A 15000-nucleotide genomic window follows, 5' to 3' on the forward strand; every position below is an offset into this window, starting at 1 on the left:
CGAATTAGTGTATTAATATTTCAAAGTGTAACAGTTTTAATGTAAAAGCAAACAAGTAAGTTTGGAATTCGAGAGGTTGACTAACTTGCCAGTTGTAGTATATATAATATTATATGTTTGGTTCCAAGTCACGAGCCATAGTATTTTTAGTGCGCAGTCCACGGGAGCCATATCATATAATATAAATTTTGGGTGCTCAGACCCAGGATCCATCCGCATATAATATATATGTATATATATATATATATATATATATATATGTATATATATATATATAATGTGTGTGTGTTTGAATGTGTTTACTCAGTAGTGCATAATGCTGGCATTATGATAGCTTAATCTTATATCGTTAACAGCAATAACTCTATATCCACTTTGTTTCTCAAGGTGTATAAGTGACTGTTCAGTTACCTAAAGTGTACGTTTCATTCGGACTGAAACATTAGTTAAATCTTACCTTTTTTAAGGCAGTTGATCCCATTGCCAAAGTATTCAGGTTGACAAACACAGCAGAAGCCAGGGTCATAGTCGCGGCAGATTGAGTTGGAATGACAGATGGACCCAGAAGAGGCACAGCTGCTTTCGGTTTCGTCCCCACTGACTAGGTTGGGTTGCTGAACATTTTCATCCAGGGCAATTTGGCCAATACGGTAGACCCACATACCTGGCACACCCGTGTTGCTCCATCTGTTGACGTTATATATAAGTGAAGTTGTTATTTACCCCATGCTGTAGCCAGACTCATACATGAACAGCATTTCCCCACTCCAAAAGCAGCAAGGCCTACTATGGCCGCTACTAAATTTCCCTGAGGTATCTATCCTCGTTTATGATAACATTACATAAATACAGTATTGATAATATATGATGTTATATAATTCCTATTACCTCGTTCCTAGTGTTAAACAACATTTTGCTGTAGATGATCATTCGTCTTTACTCAATATAATGCGGGTTTAAGGTTACAGATTACCAGTTTATCAATATTGCTATCGTTGTTAGCGTTACTGTTGTTATAGCTGTTGTTGTTGTTAGCATTATTATTATCCAACAAGTTGAAAATGGTAGGCCTGTTCTTTGCAAAATTTTATAAATCCTAACAAAAAATATCTGAAATTCTGTTTCTTGTAATACTTATACGCATTACTTAATATTACAACATCCTAGGTATAATAACACAAATAAATGTTGAAAGAGCTAAGAGTGTTAAGTGGAATTTTAAAAGTATTTCATCATCCCTGTAGAGATAGATTCTGTATCATGAGCGAAAGGAATTTATCTCTCCATAAACCGTTAAAGAGTTCAAGTTATTTTCAAAAACTTACTTTTCTTACATAAGGTTTGTCTATCATACTACTTTGCACTTGGAGAAAATGACTTTATTAAATGAGGTTTCGAGGAGGGATAAGAAATGGAACATGAGTCAACTGTTTCCCCCAGCATCTTCAACTCTAGAATTAGCACTTTACACATTATGATTTCTTATTGATCTACAATTCCAAATCAGGTCGTTTACCAGCAATTTCTACGATACTTTCCACTCTAACAATAACCTTTACTCTTGCTTCTATTTCACAGGTGATATTTTTTAATGTCAACATTCAAGTATTATGAATATTTCCTTTATGATGTTATCTTACATGAAACGTTTCTTCAAACTCCAACTTAAGATGATTTTGCTATTGATCACAAATTCTTCAGACTGCCTTGATTTCCAACAGCCAAACTATTTCCAACGGATCTTTCTTATTTTAGCATTCACAGGAAAGAGATTTTATATATCAAAGACTTACAGTATCTGCAGGGTTCATTCCACAGTTACAGTTCTGGGTAGTGGCGGGATGTTTCGAAACTGTTATATAGGGATGCTTCGAAACTCCATATATATATTTGTATATATATATATATATATATATATATATATATATATATATATATATATATATATATATATATATATATATATATATAGGGATGCTTCGAAACTCCAGTGGGGATATTGTTTACAGTTGTTTTAATGTCTAACAGCCGATAAAGAAAGAGATTATCAAACATACTAGGAGAAGAATCATCAACAGTCCATAAAATAATTAAAATGATATGTTCCACTACATCAATAAATGTAGTGGAACAAATCATTTTAATTATTTCATGGACTGTTGATGATTCTTCTCCTAGTATGTTTGATAATCTCTTTCTTTATCGGCTGTTAGACATTAAAACAACTGTAAACAATATCCCCACCGGAGTTTCGAAGCATCCCTGTATATATATATATATATATATATATATATATATATATATATATATATATATATATATATATATATATATGCGAGTAGCTTGGCTATTGGTGGCGTAGTTTCTCAACGAGATGATAAAGGTAGAGCGCGACCCCTTTGTTTTGCTTCAAGGGCATTAAAAGGGGCAGAAAAGAATTATAGTACATTCGATCGGGAGGCTTTGGCTATTCTTTGGGTTCTAGAGAGGCATCAGTTCTTTTTACTAGGTCAGTCGATTGAGTTGCAAAGTGATCATCGCCCCTTACGTGACCTCCTTTACAAATGAGATTTGACCTCTCGACAAGCGAGATGAATTGAAAGATTGTTAGAGTTTAATATAAAGGGATTTCACCACATAGAAGGTAAAGCTAACAAGGCAGCTGATGCCCTCTCTAGAGGTGCAGTAATAGGAGAAACAATTAGGGTACAAAAGAGGAACGAAGAACGAAACCAAAATATTGAAGGACCCCATCAAAATAGAGAGAATAGAGAACGGGATGTGAATTCTCCCGAGTAAGAATCAGAAAACGGGAGTAGAGAGAGAGAGAGAGAGAGAGAGAGAGAGAGAGAGAGAGAGATAGAGAAAGAGAGAGAGAAAGAGAGAGTTACAGATATTAGAGAGAGAGAGAGAGAGTTACAGATATTAGAGAGAGAGAGAGATGGGAGCAGTGAAGGTGAATATATGTGGGCGGCCGAGAACATGACCAGGGGTGTCCAGAATGAAGGCCCTGATGATGCGGGTGTGATTGACTTGGGAGGTTGGGACATAAAAGAAGTCCGAGAGGGACAGAAAAAAGAGGAATGGATGGAAAGACTGTGAGCAGTGATTTCTTTTTAGTGTATGGACAGGATCCTGTGTTACCATATACAGTCCTAATTGACAAATTATTCAACTGAGCAATACCGTTTATATTTACTAAATCTATTGAGGAGAGGTTTTTGAAAAAAGCTAATGAAAAACATAGCTCTAAGTATGATGGTCGGTTCAAAACCGCACCAGTAAAAGTATTTGTGGGTGATTGTGTGTATTTGAAACGATTACAACCTAGGATACACAAACTATAGCCAGTGTATTTGGGTCCGTACCAAGTAAAGATCGTTAAATCTAACACTGTAGTGATACAAAGCATTATCAATGATGCAGTGTCTGAACATCATCAGGCACATACATGTGGTGCCTGAAGAGGTAGTTTTCAAAAGTGTCAATCAAAAGTGTTCCTCCTTACCCCTGCATACATGACATTCCTCGAGTTGATGAGTAGATTTTTTTTTTTCCTTTGCTGTTGTTGTTTGAACAGACCTCATTTCTTCTTTTGACATGTTTTAAATAAACTTGATCATAACAATGTGTTCTTATGTTGATGCTTAATGTATACGTAAAGTGTTTTGGTAATTTTGCTGAGTGTGGCAATACGTATAATATACTGTTGAGTGAACCTAAACACAATCAGAGGTTAAATAGGTATAGGTCAGGTGAGATCCATCAGGCGGATGTTGTATTATTCATGTACTTATAAGATTCCTGGTTGCTGGGGCCAGGGCAGTTCCCGAATGGCAAGTGGCTGCGGGATTAAAATTCAGCCTTGAGGACAGGCAGTGTTAGAGAATGTGTAGATGTGAATACCTTATACTTAATGTTGTAAGAGAAGGGCGGGAAGACGAATGATTTCTCGGGAAAACGGCTATTGGCCACCGGTTGCTAGTTGCAAGTGCAAGTGTAGTAGTGATTTTGTTTAAAAATAGCAAAACGGTGGTGGTGAGTTGTGTTGCGAAATTGTGCCGTAAACCCGGACAAGTAAAATCGAGGGAAGAAGGAATATCTATTCCTACCCCTGTCCCGCCCAAAAATGCCGGTATTGCCCGCAACCAGAGAGAGGTTATTGATGAGGTTGTGTAATACTGATGTTGATATGATTTTTTTTTCACTTTAGGTATTCTGTATTTTAGTTGCAGAGGTTATAAGAAAAAATGAGTGAAATTATTTGTATTGTATTGTGTACATTTTTACATGCAATATTTCATTTTTTATTTTTTTTTTTTGTGGAAGATGTGTTATATTTTTGGGTGACTTCTACATATATATCTTATATTGCATTTCTGTTTAGTACATGCCATGCCTATTCCGGGTCAGAGTGTCCTCCAAATATCATAAACTAGTGAGGGCGAGTGCGCACCTCCTCCCTTCTATGAAGATATGTGTTGTACAACAAGGTAGGTTAACTCTATTATCATGAGAATTTCACAAAACCTATAATTAAGCATGCTGTTGTAGCAAGATTGCATTTTGATAGCGAGGGGTAGTTAGTTGCCATCGTGCGTCCATTTGGACAGGGCACTCACCTGAGAGTGTCAGCTGTACACAGTGTATTCAAGAACCTTTTGTAATAAAGTGAAAAATAACCATGTTCCGGTGTCTCATTATCCGTTGACATGGGACATATATATATATATATATATATATATATATATATATATATATATATATATATATACATACATATAAATATATATATATGTGTATATATATATATGTATATTTATATATATTTATATATATGTATATATATATATATATATATATATATATATATTTATATATTTATATATATACACACACATATACAGTATATATATGAATATAACCTGACACTTGGTCTTGATTATATATGGCAGATATATATATATATATATATATATATATATATATATATATATATATATATATATACACACACATATATATATACATATAACCCGACACTTGATCTTGATTATATATGGCAGATATATATAAATATATATATATATATATATATATATATATATATATATATATATATATATATATATATATACAGTATATATATATAAATATACATATATATACAGTATATATATGCATATACATATGTATATATATACATATGTATATATATATATATATATATATATATATATATATATATCTGTGTGTATATATATATATATATATATATATATATATATATATATATATCCTACGCCAATTGACGCAAAGGGCCTCGGTTAGATTTCACCAGTCATCTCCATCTTCAGCTTTTAAATCAATACTTCTCCATTCTCATATCCTACTTCACGCTTCATATTCCTCAGTCATGTAGGTTTAGGTCTTCCAACTCATCTAGTACCTTGTGGAGCCCAGTTGGAGGTTTGGTGAACTAATCTCTCTTCGGGAGTGTGAAGAGCATGCCCAAACCATCTCCATCTACCTCTCAACATGATCTCGTCCACATATGGCACTTGAGTAATCTCTCTTATAGTTTTATTTCTATTCCTGCCCTGCCATTTAACTCCCAATATTCTTCTGAGAGCTACGCTCTCAAATCTGCAAAATCTGTTGGATATTGTTTCATCTTCATACCACGACTCATGTCCATACAATAACACAGATCTCACTAAACTTATAGCCTGATTTTTATATGCAATTTCAGGCCATTTGATTTCCAAACTTTACTTAACCTAGCTTTTGTCTAATTTGCTTTTTTCAATCTTTCACTAAACTCTAATTCTAAAGAGCCTGTATTAGAGAACATAGTTCTTAAATATTTAAATGATTCCACCTCATTAATCGTTTTTCCTTTCAATGATATTTCATCTTCCACTACATATTCCATTCATATCATCTCTGTTTGTCTTTTATTTATCTTGAGCCCAACCTCATGTGATATTTCATGTATTCTAGTAAGCACACTTTGCAAGTCCTATGGCATTTTACTAATAACGACAGTTTCATCAACATACACTAGGTCCGCCAATTTCCTATTACCAATTCAGTCTAATCCTTCTCTGCCATCCCAAATGTTCTATGCATTACAAAATCCATGATGCGGATGAACCCCATAGGTGATAATACATTCCCTGGGAGTACTCTGCTGTTCACTGGAAATTCATTTGATAAAACTCCACTGACATTAACTTTGCACTTAATGTGCTCATGAAGAGACTTAATCATATTTACATATTTAAGAGGAACTCCATAATAACGCAAGGCTCTCTACAAAATTGGCCGGTGCACATTATCAAAGGGTTTTCATCGTCAACAAATGCCGTCAAAATTGGATTTCTACATTCTATACATTGCTGTACTACATGTCTTAAATTGAAAATTTGGTCAGTAGAACTTCTACCTTTTCGAAATGCTGCTTGTTCATCTCTCAGCTTTTCATCAATCTTCCTCTCTAGTCTCTTTAGACTGAGCATCCTATTTATTTTCATGATAACTGACGTAAGTGTGATGCCTCTGTAATTATTGCAGTCAGTCACATATTTTTTTTTTTTTTTTTTTTTTTTGTGGTTTTCACCAACACTCCTAACTCCCATTTATCATATGCCACATTTAAAAAAATAATCTTGTAAGTATCCTGGGAGTCCCTTCATTTTAAGCTAAAATCCTTTCAGCAGTTATTCCATCGTATCCAGGGGCTTTCCCTCTCTTGAGTTTTTAATAATATCTTCGACTTCAAAAATACTGAATTCATTCATGGGCACATCAAGGTCTTCATCAGCTTCAGGTATATCAATCAAATTATTCTCTTCATATCTCCTATTCATGACCTCACTAAAGTGTTCCATCCAAGGTTGCCTTTCTTCATCTTTTGTTGTGATAACAGATCTACATCTGTTTTGGATGGGTATATTCTTCTTCTTTGCCCCAGTCAAGATTTCATTTATAATTCTATGAACAATTCTTACACCATATGCACTTCCTGAATTCATAGCTTTGTCGGCCTCATCTGCTTTCCTGTCTAAATATTCTCTCCAGTCATTCCTGGCTTTACTTTTGACCTCACTATTAATACTGGAATACTTAGCTTGCTCCACACTGTAATTTTCAATTACTTCCTCGGAAACTTTCATCAATCAATTTCTGTCTTTGTCTCTTTTTTATATTATCCTAAGATTCATGTGATATGTACGATTTTCTCCTTGTAACTGCATGTCCCAAAACTTCACTACCAACTGACTGATATATGTTCTTAATTTCGCACCATTAATTGTCTGCTCTTCGTCTCTTAAAGTCTCTAAGACTGTAAATCGGTTCCTACATTCAATAGTGAATGCTTCACTGTGCTCATCCTCTAGAAGCTTAGTTGTATCAAACCTAGGTATTCTATATATCTTTCTGTTGGGTGCTTCCAGTTTTAATTTCAGTGTGACAATGAGGAGAATGGTGATCACTACCAATATCTACACCTCTATAGCTTCTTACATTTCTTAGAGTTCTCCTTCTTTCTTTAATAATGGCTATATGATCTATTTGATTTTTGTAATTACCACATGGTAAAGTCCAAGTATATTTGTGAATGTCCTTGTTCTGGAAAAGAGTATCTCTAATAGCAACATTGTTTTTTGAACAAAAACTTGCATAATGTGCTCTATTTTCATTTGCAGCTTCGCCAAGACCCTCAACACCCATCACATTCTATATACCTTGATTATTCCTTCCCACTTCAGGATTGAAGTCATTAATTACAATTTTCATATCACTCTCTGGGATCTCATCTATTATACTCTGCAGTTCTTCCTCGTATTCATATTTTCTTTCTTCAGGAGAATTGTTTGTAGGTGCATAGCAAACTATAATACTCATATTGCACTGCTTAGATTTAAACTTTGCAAGTAACAATCTACTTTACAGCTCTCCCTTTTGTTAATGCCTTTTCTGCTCATGGTGTCATCATTCTAACTCCTTCTCCTCTAACTCCATCTGTTCTTCCTGAGTAGATATAAAAATATATATATTGCCTTGGTCCAAGATTTCTTTACCAATCCCCTTACAACGTGTTTCATTTAGGGCCAAGATATCCAGACTATATTTCATATATTCATTCCCCACTTGCTGTAACTTCTCAATCTGATTCATGGTTCTAACATTTCAATTAGCAATTTTCAATTTTTCTTTAGTATTTATAAGCAGGGGGATTCTTAGCACCCCGTTACGCCCGGGACTGGGTGTCATTTTGCCATTTTAATTTCCATAGACTGACTAAATCCATAGAGGATTTATTGGCTAAATTCATCAAAGGATAGCTAGTTCCTTATGATGTGCAATGCCTATCTAACTAAGGCAAGTGACGCCTACCAGTCCAACTAATTCCAGTGAGATCAACTGACAGGCATCCAAAGTAAAAGCTGAAGAGACATCTTGCCTATCACCTTAAACCCAGTCCGTCACCCTGCTGCCAGTGACTTCATCGAATTTTAGGGGAGGCATTTCCTCCACACCTAAAGTTCTCGTTACTCCACCAAGTTGCTCATCCGCTTATACTCGTATAACCGTTGGCCAATGTATATATATATATATATATATATATATATATATATATATATATATATATATATATATATATATATATGTATATATATATATATATATATATATATATACTGTATTTATACTATAGTTATTTATATATATAAATATGTATACTGTATATATACTGTATATATATATATATATATATATATATATATATATATATATATATATATATATATATACATATATATATATATATATATATTACTGAAAATTTCTCTCTCTCTCTCTCTCTCTCTCTCTCTCTCTCTCTCTCTCTCTCTCTCTCTCTCTCTCTCTCTCTCTACTTATATATCTGTCCATCTAGTTTATAAAATTAGAATATAGCAACCGTTCAACAGAGAAAATTATATGCAAATATATGATAAAAAAGAATGAAGACGCACTTGGCTACTGAAAAGGTGAATCTATTTCCTAAACTTATTATTATGGAAACAAGAAAGAGGAAACGCATTTCCTTATGTGTAGAAGTGAATGAGCGATCAAACATACTGACACTCATTTAACTACTTTACTAGAAATGGAATGCATCATAAAGTCCAGCATCCCGCAAGGGAAAGGTTTCCATGATCGCGTTTCACAAACGCTTCCAGCAACGACTTAAGATGAATATTGATCTGCTGTTTGTTAACTACATCTTATGAAAATAGCCATAGAAGAGATAAGTGAAAATCAAAGTGAAACTTAAGACATTTCCCAACTTTTACGAACGATCTCGACTTATTGTTGTGAAACTTTAGTAGATGGAAAAAAAGTGAAATTGTATTTTGTGTTGTGAACCCACTGGGCTATCGACATAGATGTTAGTCTCTCCGAGTGAACAGTTATCTTATCAGAACGCTTATCACTTCACCTACTCCTTTGTTTCGTTTTCTCTGTGGTCAATTAATTATTGTCTGGATGACTTGGGCCTGCTATTATTATCTGCTTTGGTCAAGGTAGGAAAAATGGTGGATTTTGTTTTAATATATTCAGTTAAAAACTAAACCTATCAGATACTTTGAAGGGAAATATAAAAAAGGAGAACAAAATATTTACACTACAGTACAGATATTAATTAGTTCGTATTGATCTATGTTAGGTGAAACTCAGATCTTTGAATATTGTCCATTTAGTTCACTTACCACAAAGATATTATCAATCTGCATAGAAAATGAGTTTGGTCTCTGAAAAGAAAAAAAATATGAAGACTTCCAGTAAATCAAATTTTACTTACTTATCTAGACTTCTAACTTGGTCGGTGCCAGATCCTTTGAGGGTAACATATCGCCCATCACCCGAAATGAGACCTGCTTGACCTCTTGCGTCTGCCATGTTAGGGTCCTTGCCATCGCTTTGCAACCACTGGATACCACCGTCAGCATATTTGAATATAGCATAAGATTCCTTGCCATCCGTAACAAGAATCAGTTGGTATGTGTTTGTCTGTTATGGCCGAAAAATATCTTAAAATTAGGCATTCCTTGGGCATGATTTTATGCTATAAATCTAAAACGACTTCAAAATAACAAGAAAAGAACAAATTTCAATCCCTTATAATAAATCAAAGGATAGCTTTGATGGGCTTAATTTAGTATGTCAGCGTACAAAGACATTAAAGGTAACTTCTCATGAAAATATATTTGGGAAAGATCCTTTAAACTGGAGGCATAAGACTTGTATAGGTTTTCCACTATTTACACCTCATGTAACAATAATTGCTCTTAAAAGTGGTACACAGTACAAGAAACCCTAAAATACTCCTTTGCCTTTCCATGGTAAAGTGACTAACCAAAATTATGCAAGCAAGTGTCTCTGCCCTTACAGCAAAAACCATGGGTATTTGATACTGGTGTCAGAAAAATAATTTCGTGTCTGCATGGTAAAAACAATGACTTTTCAAGAGAGCAAACATTAAAATCTTTGATCCTGATTTGGTTTATACGTTGTATTATATGATATCTTTTCTCACTTTTGCGTACTTTTATGCTTTTAGAAGACATCTGACGGCAATTAGGCAATATGCCTTTTTGTAAGTTGTATTGAGCTTCAATATATTTCATGTTATTTCAGACCTTTTCTTACTTTTCTTTAATCATCTCAACTTTATAAACATGGGATTTTTTACGTGTACCCAAATTCTACAATATATAAGAAGAACTTGAAGAAGTGTACTCTTTTCAGAGGAGTTGGCAAGGGAATCTTATAATGGCTTAATAATTGAACGTAACTGAATGACTATTCAAATAGAAAAACAAATCTGAGTCACCAAATCAATGAAAAAAAGAAAAGAAAAAAAGTTCAATACAATTGAAGCCGCTGATATCCTGAAAAATCTTGAGTAAACACTTGTCCTCAATAGATCTCAGACTGCATTCTTATCAACAAGATTATTGAAGATGCTGTTATTTCAAAGACGCCTTGAATATATCAGTTGCATGGTTCCTATAAAATGTTACTACTAAAAGAACGTTTTATATAGAATAGGGTACTTGAATTTATCCTCTGTATTTTTTTAGTTTACGGCTTTGCAGCATCCCACATACTGTAGTGGCAACTGGAAAGGAGCCCAAGGTTGTTGGTGGCAGAGAATGGACCAATGCGAAGGAATGGACTGTATTGGTCCATTCCTTCTCTGGCCCAACAACCTTGGGCTCCTTTTCAGTTGCCACTACAGTATGTGGGATGTTACTAAGCCCATTCTCTGCCCCAGCAACCTTGGGCTCCTTTCCAGTTGCCACTACGGTATGTGGGATGTTACTAAATCCATTCTCTGCCCCAGCAACCTTAGGCTCCTTTCCAGTTGCCACTACAGTATGTGGGATGTTGCTAAGTCCATTCTCTGCCCCATCACCCTTGGGCTCCTTTCCAGTTGTCCCTACGGTATGCGGGATGTTACTAAGTCCATTCTCTGCCCCAGCAACCTTGGGCTCCTTTCCAGTTGCCACTACAGTATGTGGGATGTTACTAAGTCCATTCTCTGCCCCAGCAACCTTGGGCTCCTTTCCAGTTGCCACTACAGTATGTGGGATGTTGCCAAGTCCAATCTCTGCCCCAGCAACCTTGGCCTCCTTTCCAGTTGCCACTGCGGTATGTGGGATGTTATTAAGTCCATTCTCTGCCCCAGCACCCTTGGGCTCCTTTCCAGTTGCCACTACAGTATGTGGGATGTTGCCAAGTCCATTCTCTGCCCCAGCAACCTTGGGCTCCTTTCCAGTTGCCACTACAGTATGTGGGATGTTACTAAGTCCATTCTCTGCCCCAGCAACCTTGGGCTCCTTTCTAGTTGCCACTACAGTATGTGGGATGCTGCAAAGCCGTAAACTCAAAAATACAGATGGTAAATTCAAGTACCCTATTCTATATAAAACGACGATTGTCTCAGCAGGTTCTTTTCGTAGTAACCTTTTACGGGGACCATGCAAATGATATATTGACGGAAAATGGAAGATCCCGGATGTTAGACTTAACAATAAAGTAATCATCCTTCCGTCAATCCTACAGTAGGTTTACGAAGCACTGGAAACATGTATTCCGAACTAGCACCTGACACATCTAATGAAAAGGTTGTCCTAGTATCAATGTTCTATAAAAGCAGCAAAGAGAATAGCGATATACTTTTATTACCGACATTTTATGTTCTGATTTTTTTATGTCAACGGGAAATTTTAATCTTGATTTCATAACTATGTCTAGTGTAACAGCAGTACTCAGAAGAACTACTGGGTAGCAGGAAAAATTTGAATGATAATTATTGAAATTTAGTACGTTTCATATATTAGCATCAAAGACAGGCTAACCAAGGACCTTCAATGCTTTGAAACCTTATACACGAATGTTTCAACTGGTGGGGAGAAGACAGGGTAAAAAAAACTTCCTTTTTCATAAAACAAAGTTTTTTACCCCCATTGATAAAAAGAATTCCAAGGAGTATTGTCACATTGTCAAACTGAACTGCATCATATGTTTCATATCAAATACACACGATTTGTTAACAAAATACAAAATATAATATAAAACAGTAATTACTATGGCTACGGCATTAACCCTTTATCACACACACCTTTCAAGCTTTATTGGTAGTGTCTGTAACTACATGCAACTCATTCGGAATTTAAGGAGTCATTCTTAATTGCAAAAGAAATTCTTGATACACATGTGAGGTGTACCTCCTCTTCCACTGTGCAAAACTGATATGCTGAAAAGTTTATATAATTCTTCATCCTCGATCTTCGTACTAATTACTTATACAATCATTAAATTAACTCATGTCACAAGCTGCATTAGATTTTTCTCAGTTCTCATGATCCTTTACATAAAATATTTCTAGGCGATGCCCTCCACCACATAGTGTTATTATAGGCTAACAGACTTCCTTTTCTAATGAATAGTCTAATAAACTATGTCTATTCCATCTGTGACTAAACTGTAGAATGGTCTTCCTAATCATATGGTTAAATCTGTGAAACGTCAGGAGATCAAAGTTGGTGTAATTGTCTTTTTGTTAAGCTGGTTGACATAAGTCTCTCTTCACATTTTATCTGTGATATGTCTTATTCCTTCGATTTTCTCATTCACTGCACTTGTTATAGTAAATTGATATTCTTCTCAATTCCTCTTTCCGTTATATGGATTTGCTTTTCCTTTTGAGGCCTTTGCACTTGTAGCATTCTGCTTTTCTATCTATGTCTGTGACTTGCCTTACAAGGAAAATAGTAACAATGATAATAATAATGCTGATATTAATAGTAATTATGATAATAGTAATAATAAGAATAAATATAATATCAACAATCATTAGAGGTATGAAGTGTATAAAAATTCTAATTTCTATTTCAGAAGCTTTAGATAATTTCTACATACATCACTGTTTGATTGGCTGTCTTCAGTGAAATCATAAATGGCTACAGCCTTTTTTATAAAAATTTTAGCAACTATATTATCTTGATTAACATATATATATATATATATATATATATATATATATATATATATATATATATATGTATATATATATATATATATATATATATATATATATATATTTTAACAAGATATGTTAATTTCTTGTTTGTTACGAGAATATTTGAAGGGCATCAATCATACGTTTTGAGTTGTCCATCGAAAACTAGAAAAATTCCAATTTTCAGTTAGTTTTCCATACCCTGCTCCTGACTAACGAAAAGCTCACAAAGACTCAAGTCATAAATTGCCCCCCCCCCCCCCCCCCCCCCCCCCCCCCCCCCCGACACAAAAAATAGATGAGGTATGTCCCTCAAACGCAAATTTGTTTAAGTCAAGAAATGAGATTATGGGTGAGAATTAAATTGTAATTTCTATTCAAAATTATAAATAGCTTCTTTAGTACAATTATATTTTGTGTTCATTTTTTTTTATTGTTTCCCTTAACTACATCTTCCAGAAAACTCTAGAAATAATATTATTTGGTATCTGTATAAGTTGATAGAAAAAATTATGTGGCAAATTAAGTCTTCTCATCTTTTTAATTGTTTTCCAAATAAGGACAATAACACTCAATACAAGGGTTCAGTACTGAAAAGATAAAGATAATCTTTATCACATCAATCAAAATAAGAATAAATGTCACCCAGTGACTGTTATGAATTTTCTTTCGTTGTCCTTTATAATCGGACACCGATGATAAGATGGACTTCTGAGATAACTTCAGGTCTTATTATCAGTCTATTCAGTTCAAGGAGTTAAAACAATTCCTTTAGTACATCCATCACTATTCCGATAATATAAAGACAGGGGTTGCTTATCTATGTCTTCACCAAATTACGATCTTCATGCTGTTTTGGATATCAACCATGGAATTTCAAGTTTCTGGGTTTCAAGTCCAATTCTAGCTTTATTTCGTCCCATATTGAAAAGATTATCGAGAAAAAACTTTATGAAATGGTTATGTATTATCGATATCCTACCACTAGATGCCGCATTAACCGAACCCACATGTGTGTAAACGACAGCCATTTTGCGGCGGGAACTTGTCAGAGTCGCCCAGTATCCATTCAGTTCACACCATTGCTTAATGCTAGTTTGCTGCTTTTTTATGCTGCCTTTGGCTGCACCAACAAAACTAAAGTGTAGTCAAAACTACAAAACTACCAGTGTTATATTATAGTGTAAAGATAGAAAAACAAATTCACACAACTTATATATATATATATATATATATATTATATATATAAGTATATATATACATATAAATATGTATATATACTGTATATATATACAGTGTTATTATTATTATTATTATTATTATTATTATTATTACTTGCTAAGCTACAACCCTAGATGGAAAAGCAGGATGCTATAAGCCCAGGGTCCCCAACAGAGAAATAGCCAAGTGAAGAAAAG

General features: G+C 34.4%; 1 protein-coding gene across 12 annotated transcripts in view; it reads right to left on the bottom strand.

The window, feature by feature from the left end:
• The window catches only part of LOC137641380 (nidogen-like), a 349006-nt gene that overhangs the window by 251304 nt on the left and 82702 nt on the right, over positions 1 to 15000 (bottom strand). For all 12 annotated transcript variants that reach the window (XM_068373890.1, XM_068373891.1, XM_068373893.1 and 9 more), the window contains exons 5-6: positions 9857 to 10065; positions 458 to 687 (exon numbers count right to left, since the gene is read on the bottom strand). In XM_068373890.1, coding sequence (XP_068229991.1) covers positions 458 to 687; positions 9857 to 10065 — 439 coding nt within the window. The remainder of the gene's footprint in view (positions 1 to 457; positions 688 to 9856; positions 10066 to 15000) is intronic.

This window comes from Palaemon carinicauda, chromosome 5, assembly GCF_036898095.1.
Source record: "Palaemon carinicauda isolate YSFRI2023 chromosome 5, ASM3689809v2, whole genome shotgun sequence".
Classification (NCBI taxonomy): domain Eukaryota; kingdom Metazoa; phylum Arthropoda; class Malacostraca; order Decapoda; family Palaemonidae; genus Palaemon; species Palaemon carinicauda.